The 21,041-nt window shown below is 45.9% G+C and overlaps 1 protein-coding gene across 1 annotated transcript; it reads left to right on the top strand.

The window, feature by feature from the left end:
* The first annotated feature begins 473 nt into the window (after window positions 1–473).
* On the top strand, window positions 474–9,596 carry LOC149429970 (serine protease inhibitor swm-1). Its single transcript, XM_089666299.1, has 4 exons — window positions 474–523; window positions 3,241–3,326; window positions 5,849–5,881; window positions 7,632–9,596. The coding sequence occupies exons 2-4, from the start codon at window positions 3,290–3,292 to the stop codon at window positions 7,988–7,990; spliced, it is 429 nt and encodes a 142-aa protein (XP_089522425.1). The 5' UTR covers window positions 474–523; window positions 3,241–3,289; the 3' UTR covers window positions 7,991–9,596.
* Window positions 9,597–21,041: the final 11,445 nt, after the last annotated feature.

The raw sequence follows: 21,041 nt of genomic DNA, 5'->3' as shown, positions 1-21,041 counted from the left end.
TGGGGATTCAATACCACCAAAAGAAAGCTCTATCTCTCAAAGAAAATGCTAAAAATGTCAGCTGGTTGCAGTGTTGCATGACCGCGCAATCGTCCTTCAAACTGCGACAGTGCTGAAAAATGAAAATTGGCCTGGGCAGGAAGGGGGTGAAAGTGTCCGGCACTGAAGGGGTTAATCAGTTCCTCTGGTACAATAGAACAGGTGATGGAATTGGATCAGCTGAACCCCGGAGGGCCGGATCACAGAAGGACAATGAAGAACCCAAATAAATGCCAGCGACTTGGCGTGCCAACCTCCTAATTACAGGAGCCCCGGGCTTCCTCCTTGGCATTCTATATCTGACGTCTGACGTCAAAGTGATGCTATGTATGTGCTAGAACAGGGAAATCCAGAAAGGACAGGGAGCTAATTACTGCGCCGCACCCGTCTACTGTATGGTGACACCTCCAGCCCCACATCCTATATAATCCTGAACCCGGGTGTCCCTGCTACCGGACCCGCCGACTACTACTACACCGCACAGGTCAGTAGCACAGCCAGATATTCCGCCATCGGTCTAACTCCCGACCAGGGGCGGACTGACAACTCATGGGGCCCCCGGGCAATAGGGGATCATGGGGCCCCTGTGTCCTCACCCACACTCAAACCATAGCCAAAAAAGCCTATGAAAGGTACCAGGGGCATCTCATGGGGCCCCTTACTGACACCGGGCCCTCGGGCAGTGCCCGAATTTCCAAATGGTCAGTCCGCCCCTGCTCCTGACCTGAGGCTTCACTCACCAACTTATTATCTCTGAGATTCATTTATTTCAAAATGTTATTTTACAGCTTTCTTTGTGCCATGATAGGAGTTTCTTGCGTGTTTTGCACTGGTTTAAAGTCACTTTCAATATTTTTAAATCTGCAGATTTTTATTAAAATAATCCCTGGTGATCCTGCCGTAAGGGTCCTTGGTCAGGCAGTAGGGTGACAACTCTGTGTCCCCGCCTGCCAATTGTGCTCCTGCGTTGTCACCCTGTCACAGGGGCTTCTGATGGAGACTACAAGTGTAACTTCATTCTGAGCAATTCTAGAGAACAATGTTGCCTTATGGTCAGTAGATGGCGCTACCAGATATTCCATCATTTTTCTAACTCCTGACTCACCAACAAATAATTTCTGACCCATCGGTGCAGCCCCGCTAGTGCACATCAGTGCAGCCTCCTCAGTTTCCATCAGTGTCCATCAGTGCAGCCTCATCAGTTCCCATCAGTGTAACCTCATCAGTTCTCATCAGAGCCCATCAGTGCAGGCTCCTCAGTTCCCATCAGTGCAGCCTCATCAGCTCCCATCAGTTTCCATCAGTGCAGCCTCCTCAGTTTCCATCAGTGTCCATCAGTGTAACCTCATCAGTGCCTATCAGTGTAAACTCATCAATGCCTATCAGTGCAGCCTTCTCAGTTCCTATCTGTCCAGCCTCATCAGTTCCCATCAGTGTAATCACATCAGTTTCCATCAGTGCTCATCAGTGTAACCTCATCAGTGCTCATCAGTGTAACCTTATCAGTTCCCATCAGTGCAGCCTTATCAGTTCCCATCAGTGCAGCCTTATCAGTTCCCATCAGTGCAGCCTTATCAGTTCCCATTAGTGCAGCCTCCTCAGTTCCCATCAGTGCAGCCTCATCAGTTCCCATCAGTTCCCATCAGTGTAACCTCATCAGTTGCCATCAGTTCCCATCAGTGCAGCCTTATCAGTTCCCATCAGTACAGCCTTATCAGTTCCCATCAGTGCAGCTTCATCAGTGCCCATCAGTGCAGCCTCCTCAGTTCCCATCAGTGCCCATCAATGCAGCCTTATCAATTCCCATCAGTGCAGCTTCTTCAGTTTCCATCAGTGCAGCCTTATCAGTGTCCATCAGTGCAGCCTCATCAGTTCCCATCAGTACCCATCAGTGTAACCTCATCAGTTTGCATCAGTTCCCATCATTGTAACCTCTTCAGTTGCCATCAGTGCAACCTCCTCAGTGCCCATCAGTGCAGCCTTATCAGTTCCCATCAGTGCAGCTTCATCAGTGCCCATCAGTGCAGCCTCCTCAGTTCCCATCAGTTCCCATCAGTGCAGCCTTATCAGTTCCCATCAGTGCAGCCTCCTCAGTTCCCATCAGTGCAACCTCATCAGTTCCCATCAGTGTAACCTCATCAGTTGCCATCAGTGCCCATCAGTGCAGCCTTATCAGTGCAGCTTCATCAGTGCCCATCAGTGCAGCCTCCTCAGTTCCCATAAGTATCCATTAGTGCAGCCTCATTAGTTCCCATCAGTGCAACCTCATCAGTTCCCATCAGTGAATAAGGAAATGTACTTATTTGTAAAAGTTTCTAACAGAAACTAAGAAAAACTGTAGGAAAGGAAGGGCTGAAACCTGGCACGGTTGTCAGTACATTAATTACACTGACATATCAAAGTAGCCACATCAGTGCAGCTTATCAGTGTCCATCAGTGCAGACTCATCAATTCCTATCAGTGCAGTCTAATCAGGTTTTAAATCTGCAGATTTTTATTAAAATAATCCCCGGCGATCCTGCCATAGGGGCCTTGGTCAGGCACTAGGGTGACAACTCTGCGTCCCCGTCTGCCAATTGCGCTCCTGCGTTGTCACCCTGTCACAGGGGCTTCTGATGGAGACTACGGGACCTGGTGATTGACAGCCGAGGCCGCGAATGGCGGCGCGGGTAGGGCATACGCACCCCCACCCAGAAATGTAAAATCATGAATATATATGTGATTTTGCGCACCTGTAGCAGTATATCTGCTGAAAGCGATATTTAAATGTTACGTTAAAGCTTTGTTTGTATCATAACATGAATTTTTTTTAAAAGCTTTAACAAGTTCACACAAATGCATTCTGTGCAATTCTAAGGAAAATATTGCATGATGGTCACTAGATGGCGCTACCATAATAAATAAGTGGGCTCTCTGGCGCCATCCATGGGCCATAATGCGGTATTTTGCACATTTGAGCCTGCAGAGAATCTAGCCTGAGAACATTTGTTTCGCGCCATTCACACAGGTCAGATTTACATGACGTTCCGATGGACAAATGCCCATGCGATTTTTTCTTTTTTCCACCAATAGACTGCAGAGGGTGTGACCGGGAGGGAGGGAATTTGTGTTTTCAGAGATCAGAAATTACGTTTTGAGATTAAAATCCCGCCGTCATTTGTATTCTAAATATTCATTTATATTTCTGTGTCTCGTCTGTAGGGATCGTCCTTCTTCTTTGTTGACCGAAGCTGATAAAATCCTGTTGATCATGGGGCTGTCCTCTGGATTCCTGCTGGTTCTGACTGGTGAGTAAAAAGAATGTATAATTGTTGGGTGTCAGAGGATATAATAACCCCCCCCCACTTTCACTGGAGTCACTGGGTGTAATAAAAGCCCTACCTCCCCAGCATTGGAGTCACTGGGTGTAATAAAAGCCCTACCCCCCCCAGCATTGGAGTCACTGGGTATAATAAAAGCCCCCCCCCCAGCATTGGAGTCACTGGGTATAATCAGGGCCAGGACAAGGGTTGGGCAGGAGGGGCAGCTGCCCTGGGCACAGTGGGAATTTGGGTGGGGGAGGTTGTGCTCGGAGAGATGATTTGGAGAATTCTGGTTTAGAAAAGGGAATTTATTCTTAGGGAGTTAAGATTAGTGCTTTACATTTTTTTTTTTGGGGGGGGGTTGCTGACATATAATGCTCACACATTTTAGAGTGGGGTGCTATTTGACATCTTCACCCTGGGCACTAGATGACCTTGCCCTGGCAATGGGTATATTAAAAGCCCCCCCCCCCAGCATTGGAGTCACTGGGTATAAGAAAAGCCCCCCCCCAGCATTGGAGCCACTAGGTGTAATAAAAGCCCTCCTAGCATTGGAGTCATTGGATGTAATAAAAGTCCCCCCAGCATTGGAGTCACTGGGTGTAATTAAAGCCCCCCCAGCATTGGAGTCACTGGGTATAATAAAAGCCCCCCCAGGCATTGGAGTCATTGGATGTAATAAAAGTCCCCCCAGCATTGGAGTCACTGGGTGTAATTAAAGCCCCCCAGCATTGGAGTCACTGGGTATAATAAAAGCCCCCCAGGCATTGGAGTCATTGGATGTAATAAAAGCCCCCCCAGCATTGGAGTCACTGGGTATAATATAAGCCCCCCCAGGCATTGGAGTCATTGGATGTAATAAAAGTCCCCCCAGCATTGGAGTCACTGGGTGTAATTAAAGCACCCCCAGGCATTGGAGTCATTGGTTGTAATAAAAGCCCCCCCCCAGCATCGGAGTAGCTGGGTGTAATAAAAGCCCCCCCCAGCATTGGAGTCACTGGGTGTAATAAAAGTCCCCCCCAGCATTGGAGTCATTGGGTGTAATCAAAGCCCCCCCCCTCCAACATTGAAGTCACTGGGTGTAATAAAAGTCCCTCCCCAGCATTGGAGTAACTGGGTGTAATAAAAGTCCCACCCCCCAAGAACTGGTGTCAATGGGAGCATTAAAAGACTGCCCTCCACCTTGGTGTCATTGGGAGTAATAAACCCCCAGCATTGGGGTCAGTCAGTGGGAGTAAGAAAACCCCAGCACTGGTGTCAGCGGGAGTAATAAACCCCTAGCATTGGTGTCAGTGAGAATAATAAACCTCCAGCATTGGTGTCAGTGGGAGTAATAAACCCCTAGCATTGGTGTCAGTGGGAGTAATAAACCCCCAGCATTGGTGTCAGTGGGAGTATTAAACCCCCAGCATTGGTGTCAGTGGGAGTAATAAACCCCCAGCATTGGTGTCAGTGGGAGTATTAAACCCCCAGCATTGGTGTCAGTGGGAGTAATAAACCCCCAGCATTGGTGTCAGTGGGAGTAATAAACCCCCAGCATTGGTGTCAGTGGGAGTAATAAACCCCCAGCATTGGTGTCAGTGAGAGTAATAAACCCCCAGCATTGGTGTCATTGGGAGTAATAATTCCCCAGCATTGGTGTCAGTGGGAGTAATAAACCCCCAGTTTTGGTGTCAGTGGGAGTAATAAACCCCCAGCATTGGTGTCAGTGGGAGTAATAAACACCCAGTTTTGGTGTCAGTGGGAGTAATAAACCCCCAGCATTGGAGTCAGTCAGTGGGAGTAAGAAAACCCCAGCACTGGTGTCAGTGGGAGTAATAAACCCCTAGCATTGGTGTCAGTGGGAGTAATAAACCCCTAGCATTGGTGTCAGTGGGAGTAATAAACCCCTAGCTTTGGTGTCAGTGGGAGTAATAAACCCCTAGCATTGGTGTCAGTGGGAGTAATAAACCCCTAGCATTGGTGTCAGTGGGAGTAATAAACCCCCCCGGCATTGGTGTCAGTGAGAATAATAAACCCCCATCACTGGAGTGGGAATATTAAACACTCGACATATCTGATATCTGGGTAATAGAAGGCTTCATTGCCATCTGAGTCCTCATTGTGAAGATCCACCCTCTCCATGTTTCACAGCGGGAAATCCAAACTTCTACAGTTGTCACCAGGACAGGAATAGAGGGGAATCTTTCCATGGGGGTCCCTGCTCTGGGATCAATGGTCTTAGAGATTTTACAGGAGATGGACAGGATGTACAGGAGACACAACAGGAACTGGAAAGAAATCAAAGGCGAGATTTCTTTCCAGTTCTTGTTGTGTCTCCTGTACAGGAAGTGAGAGGAAATCTCCCCAGTGGAGCAAAAAAAAAAAAAAACCTTAAAGGGGTTTCAACTTTCCCCTTCTCTATATAAAATTAAAAAGTTTTAAAAAATATTTTATAGTCAAAGAAATTCATTTAAATATTAATGTATTTAATTAATTAATTAAGAAATTGCTTTTTTGTTTTCCAGGCGTCTCCTTCATACTAATATATGCTGGGCCAGGTATGTATACAAATAAAATCCTTCTATAGCAGGGGAGGATGGTGTCACCCGGGGTGGGGAGCGGCATACCATGGTGCAGACTGTGCAGCTGTACAGGGGCCCTCTGTGACTTTGAGGGCCCCATTTATACTAGACGTGGGTCAGGTGGGTGGAGCTCACTTCTCTGTAGTTGTCAATAGATACACAGGGGATTTTTTTACTAAAAAGATAACAGAATAAATTTTGGCCAAGATTTATGATGAAATATTATTTATTTGCAAAATTTTATAAGAAAAACCCTTTTTTTCAAAATTTTTTGGACTTTTTCATTTTTATAGCACAAAAAAAAAAATAAATCCCAGCGGTGAATAAATACCACCAAAATAAAACTTTATATGTCTCAAAAAAATTCCAAAAATGTCATATGGGTACAGTGTTGCATGACCGCGCAATTGTCATTCAAAGTGTGACAGCGCAGAAAGCTGAAAGCTGGCCTGGACAGGAAGGGGGGAAAGTGTCCGGACTGGAAGGGGGTGAAAGTGTCCGGACTGGAAGGGGGGGAAAGTGTCCGGACTGGAAGGGGGTGAAAGTGTCCGGACTGGAAGGGGGGAAAGTGTCCGGACTGGAAGGGGGTGAAAGTGTCCGGACTGGAAGGGGGTGAAAGTGTCCGGACTGGAAGGGGGGGAAAGTGTCCGGACTGGAAGGGGGGGAGAGTGTCCAGACAGGAAGGGGGGCAAAGTGTCCGGACTGGAAGGGGGAGAAAGTGTCCGGACTGGAAAGGGGTGAAAGTGTCCGGACTGGGAGGGGGGAAAAGTGTCCGGACTGGAAGGGGGGAAAAGTGTCCGGACTGGAAGGGGGTGAAAGTGTCCGGACTGGGAGTGGGTGGAAGTGTCCGGACTGGAAGGGGGGAAAAGTGTCCGGACTGGAAGGGGGTGAAAGTGTCCGGACTGGGAGGGGGTGGAAGTGTCCGGACTGGAAGGGGGGAAAAGTGTCCAGACAGGAAGGGGGGGAAAGTGTCCAGACTGGAAGGGGGTGAAAGTGTCCGCACTGGAAGGGGGTGGAAGTGTCCAGACTGGAAGGGGGGGAAAGTGTCCGGACTGGAAGGGGGGGAAAGTGTCCAGACTGGAAGGGGGTGAAAGTGTCCGGACTGGAAGGGGGTGAAAGTGTCCGGACTGGAAGGGGGGGAAAGTGTTCAGACTGGAAGTGGGGGAAAGTGTCCAGACTGGAAGTGGGGGAAAGTGTCTGGACTGGAAGGGGGTGAAAGTGTCCGGACTGGAAGGGGGGGGGAAGTGTCCGGACTGGAAGGGGGTGAAAGTGTCCGGACTGGAAGGGGGTGAAAGTGTCCGGACTGGAAGGGGGGGAAAGTGTTCAGACTGGAAGTGGGGGAAAGTGTCCAGACTGGAAGTGGGGGAAAGTGTCTGGACTGGAAGGGGGTGAAAGTGTCCGGACTGGAAGGGGGGGGGGAAGTGTCCGGACTGGAAGGGGGGGAAAGTGTCCGGACTGGAAGGGGGTGAAAGTGTCCGGACTGGAAGTGTTTAATAAAACAAGTAAGTTAGCCTACGCCCATTTTATGGCTACATCGATTTCCCTGAAACGGCTCACCCAGATTACTGCCACCTAGAGGATTTTCCTGGGCAAGGCGGTCTGGGGGAACCAAAGTAAAGAAAAAAAAAATCTTTGGGGACAGGAAGGCATGACAGTTTTATGTTGCTTGCCAAAACAAAAACCATCAATAATGTTTGTTTTTTTTTTTTTTTTTTTTAATGTTCAGTCCCCGAATGTCCAGAAAATCAAGAATACAAACCCTGTGGGCCAGCCTGCCCAGCAAACTGCACCCACCCTGACCCCCCTCTGTGTAATCGGAAGTGTGAGAAAGGGTGTTTCTGCAAGAAGGGCCTCGTGTCGGACGGATACGGAGGCTGCGTCGAAGAAAAGCTGTGCAGATCTTGTACGGGGAACACGACCTACGGCTGCGGGAGCACCTGCCCCGCTACATGCAGCAAAAGTAACGAAGGAAAGATGTGCCCCGCTATGTGTGTCTTTGGCTGCAACTGTAAATCCGGATATGTGCTACTGAGTGAAGACGATAAGTCCCGCTGCGTCCTCCCCGGGGATTGCCCCCCGTCGTAAATCCATCAAATTCAAGCCTTACAAGTGAAAGGCCATGCAGAAGATGAGGAAGCTAATATAAAAAGTAGATTCTGGTACTTATACTAAATTTATATATATATATATATATATATATATATATATAGGGCTTTTCTTTTCAGCGGGAACGCAGTTCCAGTACTGAACGTATGTAATGGCAAGGGGTGCTGGTGTGTCCTGGAAGGTCTGATGCTTGCTGCTGGGGGATCACTGGGGGGGAGGATCTATTGTTTTGTGGCAGTCTATATACATTGGAACAACTGCACTTGCAGTCTATTTACCTTTTTTTTTTATAATAAGCCATAGCTGCACCCTACGCGTTTCGTCACGAGCCGACGCCGTCCTGTTTATTGATCATCAGCATTGGAACAACTGCACTTGTGGTCTATTTACCTTTCCAAAATCTGCCCCACTGTGTTTTTATGACGTCATAAGCCGTAGCTCCACCCTACGTGTTTCGTCACGAGCAGACGTCGTCCTATTTTTTTGACCGTCAGCATTGGAACAACTGCACTTGCAGTCTATTTACCTTTTTACTAAATCTGCCGCACGGTGTTTTTATGTCATTCGTGTATTTGGTAGTTGCGTTATGGCTCTTTCATAAATTTTTCATCAGTTTATATCAGTTTTTTCATCAATTTTTCATCAGTTTATAACACTTTTTTCATCAATTTGGTAGTTGCGTTATGGCTCTTTCATAAATTTTTCGTCAGTTTATATCAGTTTTTTCATTAGTTTATATCAGTTTTTTAATCAATTTTTCATCAGTTTTTTCATCAGTTTATAATGGTTTTTTCATCAATTTTTCACTAGTTTATATCAGTTTTTTCATAAAATTTTCATCAGTTTATAACAGTTTTTTCATCAATTTTTCTTCAGTTTCTCATCAGTTTTTCATCAGTTTATGGGTCCTTTCTCACGGCGTGGACCCATTCAGCGGACCTGCTTGCTCAGCGGGGGATCTCTTCGCTGAAACCCTGCTCAGCAAGTGGATGTAGGTTCCGATTGGGTCCGCCTGAAAAATGGCCAGATGGATCCGACCGGAACGTTCGTGTGAAAGACCCCTTTCTCGTCAAATTTTTCATCAGTTTTGCACATCCTTTACAAATGCAAAAACAGATCCAAATATGGACTGTATGTCCGTTTACATCTGTTTTTCATCCATTCACAATGCAGACATTAATGGATGTAAACAGACGATCATCCGCTTACATCCGCTAATCCATAGAAATACATGGGGGTCCATTTTTCATCCGTAAACAGACATGAAAAACGGACACACGGAATGCACGGGGGAAAGGGCAGGGGCGGACTGACCATTTGGGAACTCAGGCACTACCCGAGGACCCAAGGTCAATAGGGAGCCCCATGAGATGCCCCTGGTACCTTTTCATGGGCTTTTTTGGGTGTGGCTTGAGTGTGGGTGAGGACACAGGGGCCCCATAATCCCCTATTGCCCGGGGGCCCCATGAGTTGTCAGTCCACCCCTGGGAAAGGGGCATTATTGCAAAATAAATTTACTGCTTGTGTTTTCAATGATCAATTAGTTGATTATCACTGAATAAAATGTGATCGAGTTTCACTATAACATGGTCTGTGATTGTGCTTTTTAAAGACATGAGATGATATCTTTCCTAAAGCAGGCCATAGATGGGGAGAAAACCGGACATTTTTTTTTAAAAAAAATGAAAAATCGGTCATTCAGTCGGCCGACGTTACCACCATTGTTAAACTGATTTTCGTCCCGTCTACGGCCGGCAAATATAATAGTGGTGTCCCTGCAGAGAGCTCCGCTATTATATTTGACATTTAAAAGTATAGCAAAGTTGCAACATTGTATCTATTTGTATCCATTTCGGATACAGATGTTTCTATTCGGATACAAATAGATACAATGTTCCAACTTTGCTATACTTTTAAATGTCAAATATAATAGTGGAACTCTCTGCAGGGACACCGCTATTATATTTGACATTTAAAAGTATAGCGGTTGCAACATTGTATCTATTTGTATCCGAATAGAAACATCTGTATTCAAAATGGATACAAATAGATACAATGTTCCAACTTTGCTATACTTTTAAATGTCAAATATAATAGCGGAGCTCTCTGCAGGGATACCACTTTTATATTTGACATTTAAAAGTATAGCGGTTGCAACAATGTATCTATTTGTATCCATTTCGGATACAGATGTTTCTATTCGGATACAAATAGATACAATGTTGCAACTGCTATACTTTTAAATGTCAAATATAATAGCGGTGTCCCTGCAGAGAGTTCCACTATTATATTTGACATTTAAAAGTATAGCAAAGTTGGAACATTGTATCTATTTGTATCCGAATAGAAACATCTGTATCCAAAATGGATACAAAAAGATACAGATGTTCTTCTTCTTTTTCTTTGTCTTCATCTTCTTCTTTTTCTTCTTTTCTTGCAGGTCACGGCTCATACGCATTTTTTTAATCAGTAAAAAGATCGGCCGATTTGCCCTTCATTGCAGTGAAAATCGGCCGATGGACAAAATCGGCCATTTTTTTTCCAACATGACCGATTAAAAAAATGTGTCAAAATCACGAAAAACAGCCGACCAATTCACCCACTAACAATCCGAAAATCGGCCGATTATTCTTTCGGGCGAATTTTCGGCCGATTTTTTTTGACCCATCAATGGCATGCTTAAGCGATGGGTCCTTTGAGTGTGATTTATTTGCAAAAAACTTCGATGTCTTTCTGTTAAATATCGAATTGTCTCGATATTCTGTCTAACTTATATTGGTGAGAAATGTCGAAAATAGAAAGCCCTTCCAGCTCTTGTATAAAAACCTCAAAAATGGATTAAATAATAAGATTGCATAAAATGACAAGTAAAATATTGGAATACAGAATGGTATAAAATGTCCAAAAATTATAGTTATGTTCTTGAGATAAAAATTGCGTGTGTCTGTGGGCTCGTTAGCCCAGCCTGTAATCTCATCCAAGTCTCGTGAAAGAGTACCTAAAAGTTCTGCTCTATTACCCCAGGTTCACACCTATGCATTTCCAGAAATGAACTACAATCCATTGAACATGATTTCCTATGGGACACGATCACATCTCCACGTTTTTACCCGGTGCGTTTTTTGGAAAGGGTCGGGGACTTTTGTTAATGCAAAAAGTTGCATTTTTGGTTCTGTAGACTTGCTGCAGATTTGCTTGCTGTAGCTGCAGAAAAGCATGTAGTGCGCTTTTGCTGCGTTTTGTGTTTTAAATCTGCCTAGCAACAAGAATTTTTTTTTTAAACCCCTTCCCACAAAATGCACCAAAAATGCAGGTGCAAAAAACACAAAACGAAACGCAGAAACGGGTCAAACGCAAACCTGCATAGGTGGGCACCTAGCCTAAGGAGCAATTCAGCCCCCACCTTCTCCTAAAAGTGGGCTGGTATTCCTTTCTGTTTCTTATAGTTCCACAATAATATTTGATTTGTTGGTTCAAATTCCAACCACGGCACCACCTGCCTGGGGTTTGTATGTTCTCCCTGTGCCTGTGTGGGTTTCCTCCGGGGAATCCGGTTTCCTCCCACACTCTAAAGACATGCTGGTAGGTTAATTGGCTGCTGTCTAAATTGGCCCTAGTATGTGAATGTGAGTTAAGGACTTAGATTGTACGCCCCTCGGGGGCGGAGACTGATAGAAATGTACAATATATATGTAAAGTGCTGCGTAAATTGAGTACCTGTAATAATAATATTAGGTTATGGAAGGCTTCTAGCACTTTCTGTACATGTAGGAACCCCATTTAGCCTTCCCGAGAAAATTTCTGCACATAAAAATCTGACCCACAACCTCCCATAGTGATGAACTCCCATATCCTGAATTTCCTTACATTTGTGCCAATACCTTGTGAACATTGTGTGCTGCACTGCTTCCTTGTCATATACCAGACTTTCTCAAGCAGGATGCCTTGAGTCTTCTTCAGGAATGCCTTGAGTCTTCTTCAGGGATGCCTTGAGTCTTCTTTAGGGATGCCTTGAGTATTCTTCTGGGGTGCCTTGAGTCTTCTTCAGGGGTGCCTTGAGTCTTCTTCAGGAATGCCTTGAGTCTTCTTCAGGGATGCCTTGAGTCTTCTTCAGGGTACCTTGAGTCTTCTACAGGGGTGCCTTGGCAAAATGCCCAACAATTCTAGACAAGCCAGCAGATGGATCAATCTTGCCTTTTAGTACACAAAGGGCAGGTTTTCATTGTGCACTTTTATGGCCTTCTAGCTGCCTGCATCCTAACAACCATTACATCATCAGTTGGTAAGGAGGATGTCGGTTGCAGGCTCATCATCCTTGTTTGGCCCTTCCCTGCCCCTCTCCATCAGCACTGGGGTCACATTAGCAGAGTAAGGGAGAGAAAATGAGAGAGACGCACAGGAATACTAGTCAGTACCCATGTGCAAAGGTGTATTTGCTTCGGAAGAATACATCACCTCCAGGGGCGGACTGACCATTTGGAAACTCGGGCACTGCCCGAGGGCCTGGGGTCAGTAGGGGGCCCCATGAGATTCCCCTGGTACCGTTTTCATAGGCTTTTTTTGAGTTTTGACAAGGACACAGGGACCCCATGATCCCCTATTGCTCGGGGGCCCCATGAGTTGTCAGGCCGCCCCTGATCACCTCTAACGTTGGGTGTACTGGATGTGTGTAGAAGAGTTTTTTACATTTTAGATTGGGTGCCTTGAGATTATCCATAATTTTAAAGGATGCCGTGACTGAAAAAAAGTTGGGAAACACTGCTATATACCATGAGGAGTCCGCCCGATTTCTTCACTTATAAATGCTGGACATCGAACAATTGGACCAAGAATTTCCCCCAGCTCTCCGCAAAAAGACCATACAAGAAAACATGTACATGTGCAAAAATACGAAGCTACAAATATAAATGTGTACATGCAAAAATTAAATTTTTATAAATTATTGCAAATATAACAACTGATAAAATTATTAAGTCATAAAAAGGATAAATAAAGTGAATAAAATCGTGATCCACTCCAATAGACATGAATATAAAGTCCGTAATAAATGACTGTCTCACTCTTGCAGCAAATCTCCTTAAATAACGTGCTTCAAATAAATATAAATTTCCACATGCGTGTACACCGTGCCTGCTTCCACATAACATGCCGGCGTATTCCACCGCTGTGCCACCACCTCTCACGGCTAATGCTTACCTCCAACCTTGACCCACACCAAGTTAAGGTCATGACCAGGGGCAGACTGACCATTCGAGCACTCGGGCACAGCCTGAGACCCCGGGGTCAGTAGGGGGCCCCATGAAATGCCCCTAGTACCTTTTTTATAGGCTTTTTTGGGTGTGCTTTGAGTGTGGGCAAGTACACAGGGGCCCCATGATCCCCTATTGCCCGGGGGCCCCATGAATTGTCAGTCCGGCCCAGGTAAAGACAAGCTTTCATTCCACGCTTCGCCAGGTAAGGTAAGCCACAAATATATCATCCACTTGATGTCTAAGGAAACGGCCCATTCATAGACAAAAAAAGAACATAAAACCTCTCCTAGTGTAGTATTGAAAAGTGCTCAGTGCTTCATTAACAATTAATTACTACTCACAAATTGAGCGCACTAAGAACAAATGACAATATCTGGTTCAATGGGAAGCATAGGGGCCAGAAGAAAAATTTTGGGAGCCTGAGGAGAATGTTCATGCCCCTAGAAGAACAAGAGAACAGCACCAGAGGTTTCCTCACAAACCTGGTACTGAGATGTCCAGTGGACATCCTGGGAGGAGGGGAGCACTATCAGGGCCTGGACTTCAACACAGATCCTCCACTGTGTGAGGCAATGGCTTTTCACACTGAGCTACCTAAGATGCTGGACAATACTCTGCCTGATCCATTGGACAATCCTGCCTTATTCCTTGTTTTTTGCTGAACCGTAAACTCTTTGCTCCTCCCATGAACTTCCTGATTTAAGCCATGTCTCTGCACTCCCTGTTTGCCAGATTATTGTGATTTCTCCAGCCAATGTCTTGCTCTCGTCTGTCCTGCTTCCATCTGTACCTTCACTACCACTCGTTACTGACCTTTGGCTTGTTCCTCAACTACGTTTCACCATGATCCCAACATGCAACAACTGGTTACGGGCCTTCGGCTTGTTCTTCAATCATGTTTCATCATGATCCCAACATGCAACAACTGGTTACTGACCTTTGACTTGTTCCTCAACTACGTTTCGCCATGATCCCAACATGCAACAACTGAATATTGACCTTCGGCTTGTTCCTCAACCATGTTTCGCCATGATCCCAACATGCAACAACTGGTCACTGACCTTCAGCTTGTTCTTCAACTACGTTTTGCCATGATGCCAACATGCAACAACTGGTTACTGACCTTTGGCTTGTTCTTCAACTATGTTTCGCCATAATCCCAACATGCAACAACTGGTTACTGACCTTCGGCTTGTTCCTCAACCATGTTTCGCTATGATCCCAACATGCAACAACTGGTTACTGACCTTCGGCTTGTTCCTCAACCATGTTTTGCTATGATCCCAACATGCAACAACTGGTTACTGACCTTCGGCTTGTTCCTCAACTACGTTTCGCCATGATCCCAACATGCAACAACTGGTTACTGACCTTCGGCTTGTTCCTCTACGTTTCGCCATGATCCCAACATGCAACAACTGGTTACTGACCTTCGGCTTGTTCCTCAACCATGTATCGTCATGATCCCAACATGCAACAACTGGTTACTGACCTTTGGCTTGTTCCTCAACCATGTTTCGTCATGATCCCAACATGCAACAACTGGTTACTGACCTTCGGCTTGTTCCTCAACCATGTTTCGTCATGATCCCAACATGCAACAACTGGTTACTGACCTTCGGCTTATTCCTCAACTACGTTTCGCCATGATCCCAACATGCAACAACTGGTTACTGACCTTCGGCTTGTTCCTCAACTACGTTTCGCCATGATCCCAACATGCAACAACTGGTTACTGACCTTCGGCTTGTTCTTCAATCATGTTTCGCCATGATCCCAACATGCAACAACTGGTTACTGACCTTCGGCTTGTTCTTCAATCATGTTTCGCCATGATCCCAACATGCAACAACTGGTTACTGACCTTCGGCTTGTTCCTCAATCATGTTTTGTCATGAGCCCAACATGCAACAACTGGTTACTGACCTTCGGCTTGTTCCACAACTACATTTCGCCGTGATCCCAACATGCAACAACTGGTTATATATATATATATATATATATATATATATACATACATATACACATACATTCATATATATATATATATATACATACATACATACACACACATATGTATATATATATATATATGTATGTGTGTATGTATGTATATATATATATGTGTGTGTGTGTATATATATATATATATGTATATACCTGTATATATCTTCCTTCTTTATATATGAATGTGAGTTAGGGACTTTAGATTGTAAGCTCCTTGAGCGCAGCGGCTGATGTGAATGTACAATAAATATGTAAAGTGCTGCGTGAATTGACAGCGCTATATGAGAACCAATAATATCTCCCTGTATGCTGTATACACTGTATATCCTGTATATGTATCAAATCATTGATAGTGTCATACTGTGACTGAACAGCAGGGGGTGACATAGATACAGGTAACTAAATGTAACAGATACAAAGTAACCACTCAGCAGATGCAGACTGCGCTGTCATTGTTCAGCATATAAAAGCAATCATCCGGTTGCCCCGGGAAACGGTTTGTGTTTTGTTAATAAAATGTAATATTCTCCATCACACATCTCTGTGTCACGTTAATATTCCTCCATGAAATCCTCCTCCATGTCATATAAATCAAATCTTCCCCGCCATACTAGTCCATAAAGAGGGAGAGAGTGAGCCGGTGACACGCGGTGACGGGGGGGGGGGAATTCCAGGTCGGTATTATTCAATTTTGGATCCTCCTCACTACCGATTCATAACACTTTCCATCACGCCGGTAATAAATCCAGCACACTACGACGGCATCCCATGACACAATGCAATGAGGAATATTAGCCATCGCAATTGCATCACCTAATCACCGCTTAAAGCGGACCTGTCATCAGAAATGTCTTTCGTGTTGAGTGCAGAATGCTCCAGAAGTGTTTATTACCTCTCAGAGAGCATGCTGCCCATCCGACGACGCCTTCATCTGCTTTTCTCTCCAGAAGGACAGCGCCATCTTTATTTGGGCATCACCCATCTGCTTCCTGGACTTAGATGCTGACTCAGAGATGACACAGTCATATAAATCCTGGTGGCTGTGTTCACAAATGTCTGACACAGATCAGCCCCTGCTGCTGACATTTGTGAACGCATTCCTAGAAAGTTACAATGTACAGCCCGAGGAAATGCTTCTTCCAGCCTGCAGCAAACTGATGACATATCAGCCTAGACAAAGTCACAGATGGGTGTTTAAAGTCGTTCTAAAGGCAGTAGGATTTTGCCTTAATGCATTCTCTGCAAGTAGCCCCCCCCCCCCTTATACTTGCCTGAGTCTGATCTCAATCCATGTGCAGGAGAGCAGAGGCTCTCTCACTTCTCTCCCTCCTCAGAGACAGCAGTTGGAGCCATTGGCTCCTGCCACTGTCAATCACAACCAGCAAGGAGGGAGTGGGAGGCAGGGCTGACCTACATGGGTGCCCCCATAATAAATGGCTTGCTATTAGTGCACTCAGGGAGGGGGAGGGGCTAGAAGTGCTGGCAGGGGAGACAGGAAGAGGAGGATCGGGGCTGCTCTGTGCAATACCATTGCACAGAGCAGGTAAATATCCCTTATTGGTTGTTAAATGGATCCTTTATAATCACTTTAAGGACAACTTTTTTAAGTAGAGCTCAGTGGCAAGGTTCTCTTATTCAAGGTATCCCCCTTCCTTTCCCTTAAAGGGTACCTCCACTTTCATGGGAAAAAAAATACAGACAGGGTGAGTGTTTCTAGGTAGTCCAGCTGGAGAGGAGAGACCTGATTTTCAGCTCTCTCTGGGGTCCGGGGAGAGCGGATATAGTGAATGCGGGGTCCGGGGAGAGCGGATATAGTGAATGCGGGGTCCGGGGAACAGCGGATATAGTGAATGCGGGGTCCGTGGAGAGCAGATATAATGAATGCAGGGTCCGTGGAGAGCAGATATAGTGAATGTGGGGTCCGGGGAGAGCGGATATAGTGAATGCAGGGTCCGGGGAGAGCGGATATAGTGAATGCGGGGTCCGGGGAGAGCAGATATAGTGAATGCGGGGTCTGGGGGAGAGTGGATATAGTGAATGCAGGGTCCGGGGAGACCAGATATAGTGAATGTGGGGTCCGGGGAGAGCGGATATAGTGAATGCAGGGTCCGGGGAGAGCGGATATAGTGAATGTGGGGTCCGGGGAGAGCAGATATAGTGAATGTGGGGTCCGGGGTTTAGTAACACTTTAAGGGCTACCTTACTGCAGCAAAGAAAAAGCCAATCTCCTCTCCTGCCACAAAGGACTGTACTGTGTGGCAGAGCTGTGCAAATCTCAGGACTGGATGGACTGAATACAAATCCTTTTGACCTCTATGTATTCATAGGTCTCCTTTGAATAAGTATTGTTATGTAACATCCGCCAAGAATTCTCCTCTACATAAAACTGCCGGCTGGCTTGTTTCATGCTGTTGAAAGAATTTAATCTACTTGCTTCCATTCTTTACTAAGTCACCGGGTTAGCCTTCAGGTCTGCCAGGATTTTTCACAGGATTACTCATCGCCGTTAAACTTCTATCTAGGAATAAACTCTCTGAGTTTTTATGACCTGGAATAGCACAACACAGGAATCAGGTCAAAACATGTTCCACTTCATAAAAAAAAAAAAAAAATGACGTATCCGATCCGCCTTAACGACACGTAGCAACTAGGTCTCAACATAGCAATCTAAGGGAACACGGCATGCGATTTTACTACTGGAATGTGTGGGAAAAAGACACGCAACATGTTAGATATGTGACACCATGCGCGTGGGACCGTAGGAGTATGTCTGTTGAACCATTTTAGGTGCACGTGTTGAGCGCCATGACATAATGTCTCTCAAACCATAGAAATACAGGAAGGAGCAAAAGATCAAAACTGAATAAAAGAGACAAAGATTATTTCTATTGTTGGTAAAAAAAAAAAAACGGAAGGTACATTTCCCCACAGTTTGAGGTTTCGTCCTGATGAAGGGGGCATGTTCCTCGAAACCCGTTAGCTGAAAGACTTCGGTTCCGGGTTTATGTATAATGCTGATTTTACCATTTGCTCTTGCGAGCAGTGGTGTCCCGAGGCAGGTGCGTGGGGTGTGAGCCACACCGGGTGACACCGACCGCATGGGGTGCCACCGGACCAGGGGTGGACTGACAACTCATGGGGCCCCCAGGCAATAGGGGATCATGGGGCCCCTGCATCCTTGCCCAAACTCAAAAAAGCCTGTGAAAAAGGTACCAGAGGCATCTCACAGGGCCCCCTACCAGGGGCGGACTGACAACTCATGGGGCCCCCGGGCAATAGGGGATCATGGGGCCCCTGTGTCCTTGCCCAAACTCAAAAAAAGCCTATGAAAAAGGTACCAGAGGCATCTCATAGGGCCCCCTACTGACCCCGGGCCCTCAGGCAGTGCCCAAGTTTCCAAATGGTCAGTCCGCCCCTGCCCCCTACTGATCCCAGGCCCTCCGGCAGTGCCTGAGTTTCCAAATGGTCAGGTAGTGGAAGGCTCTCTCGGGTGGTGGCGGGTGGGGGGCAGGGGTGTTATTGGTCAATGAGGCTCTCTCTGGGGGAAGGGGGTTAATTTTGTGTTGCCTAGGGTAGCACAAATCTTAAATACACCACTGATTGTAATCTCCTCTCAGCTGAAGGATCATTTATGACATGGTGGCGTCCCACACAGAGAGAGTGCCACGCCTGCGCTGCGCCCAGGCGCCCCTAGGTGGCAGTGCACCCTAGGCAGCCGCCAAGTTTGCCTAGTGGAAGCACCAGCCCTGTATCTGATAAGGGTTTTGCGGAGGAGAAGTTACCAGCCCACAAGATTTCTGACAGGATCAATGAGGTCAATGAGGCTCTCTCTGGGGGGGTAGGGGTGAATTTTGTGTTGCCTAGGGCAGCACAAATCCTAAATACACCACTGATTGTAATCTCCTCTCAGCTGATCATTCATGACATGGCGGTGTCCCACACAGAGATAGTGCCGAGCCTGTGCTGCACCCAGGTGCCCCTAGGTGGCAGTGCACCCTAGGCAGCCTCCTAGTTTGCCTGGTGGAAGCACTGGTCCTGTAGCTGATAAGGGTTCGGCGGAGGAGAACTTACCAGCCCACAAGATTTCTGACAGGATCAACAGGTATGTTTTTTGAAGTTATGGAACAGAAAACACAAAAATACTTTCAGTGTTGCATTTAATAGACTGAAAGGGAGCAAATCAGAAAAGTTCATTGTTAGGGTTTACATACTCATCAAATGCAATTCTCGCGACTAATCGCTGTCAATCATGGCACAAAAAAAAAGGAAATAGAAATTTTCCCACCGCCTCGTCCTATAAGAGACAAATTAGAGAGTTCTGGATGTTTGTTGCAGTTGCTTCGCTTGCCAAGACAACAGGACAGCTCATGTTGAAGTAAGGGATAATTAAAATGGGCGTCCACCATCCTCTACGTAGGGAAGATTCTGGCTGAGAAATGAGGGTTATTTTTAGCTACGGTAAATACAAGAACATGTAAATAGGTGTCACGGTCTTCAAAATAAACAGACCATCAAATCTAATAAAATATAAATGGCCACCCAACAAAAAGATTAATATCAATAGCCAACGCAAATGGGATTTGGGCCAAAAAAGTGGCTTTCGAAATTTGATGATAAAACATCGACTATATTGCTTCTATTATTAGTCAGTCAAACGCTCACCCTGAGAAACTGGTGGACCTAAAACAGGATTAATATCAGGATTGGATGTGATAATGGGACATCTGTCACGGTCAGGGGTCGGGCTCGGAGACCAGTAGCTATAGCAGTGGAGAGACCCAAGGTGCAGATTCTAAGCACCAAAACTGCTGATGGTGGAGATGGGTTTTGCTGCATGTTAGTTCCAGGTCGCGGTCCTCAGGATCTCCCCACCAAGAGGTGAGCAAGCCGGGGTCCAGTAGCAGATATAGCAGATAACGGATCAAGCAGAAGCGTAGTCCGTAAACAAGCCAAAGGTCAGTAACTAATGGTTGCAGGTTGGGATCAAGCAGAGGTGTAGTTGAGGAACAAGCCAAAGGTTGGTAACAAATGGTTGCAGGTTGGGATCAAGCAGAAGCATAGTCAAGGAACAAGACAAAGGTCAGTAATGAGTGGTTGCAGGTTGGAATCAAGTAGAAGCGTAGTCAGTAAAAAAGCCAAAGATTGGTAACTAATGGTTGCAGGTTGGGATCAAGCAGAAGTGTAGTCGAGGAACAAGTCAAAGGTCGGTAATAAGTGGTTGCAGGTTGGGATCAAGCAGAAGTGTAGTCGAGGAACAAGTCAAAGGTCGGTAATAAGTGGTTGCAGGTTGGGATCAAGCAGAAGCGTAGTCCGTAAACAAGCCAAAGGTCAGTAACTAATGGTTGCAGGTTGGGATCAAGCAGAAGCGTAGTTGAGGAACAAGCCAAAGGTTGGTAACAAATGGTTGCAAGTTGGGATCAAGCAGAAGCATAGTCGAGGAACAAGCCAAAGGTCAGTAATGAGTGGTTGCAGGTTGGAATCAAGCAGAAGCATAGTCAGTAAAAAAGCCAAAGGTCGGTAACTAATGGTTGCAGGTTGGGATCAAGCAGAAGTGTAGCTGAAGAACAAGCCAAAGGTCGGTAACAAGTGGTTGCAGGTTGGGATCAAGCAGAAGCCTAGTCAGTAAACAAGCCAAAGGTTGGTAACAAGTGGTTGCAGGTTGGGATCAAGCAGAAGCCTAGTCAGTAAACAAGCCAAAGGTTGGTAACAAGTGGTTGCAGGTTGGGATCAAGCAGAAGCCTAGTCAGTAAACAAGCCAAAGGTTGGTAACA

This window comes from Staurois parvus, unplaced genomic scaffold (genome assembly GCF_062004578.1).
Source record: "Staurois parvus isolate SC_StPar_1 unplaced genomic scaffold, SC_StPar_1.0 ptg002675l, whole genome shotgun sequence".
NCBI classification, from domain to species: Eukaryota; Metazoa; Chordata; class Amphibia; order Anura; family Ranidae; genus Staurois; species Staurois parvus.
The sequence above is the reverse complement of the archived record's forward strand: the minus strand, read 5'-3'. Positions and strand labels throughout refer to the sequence as shown.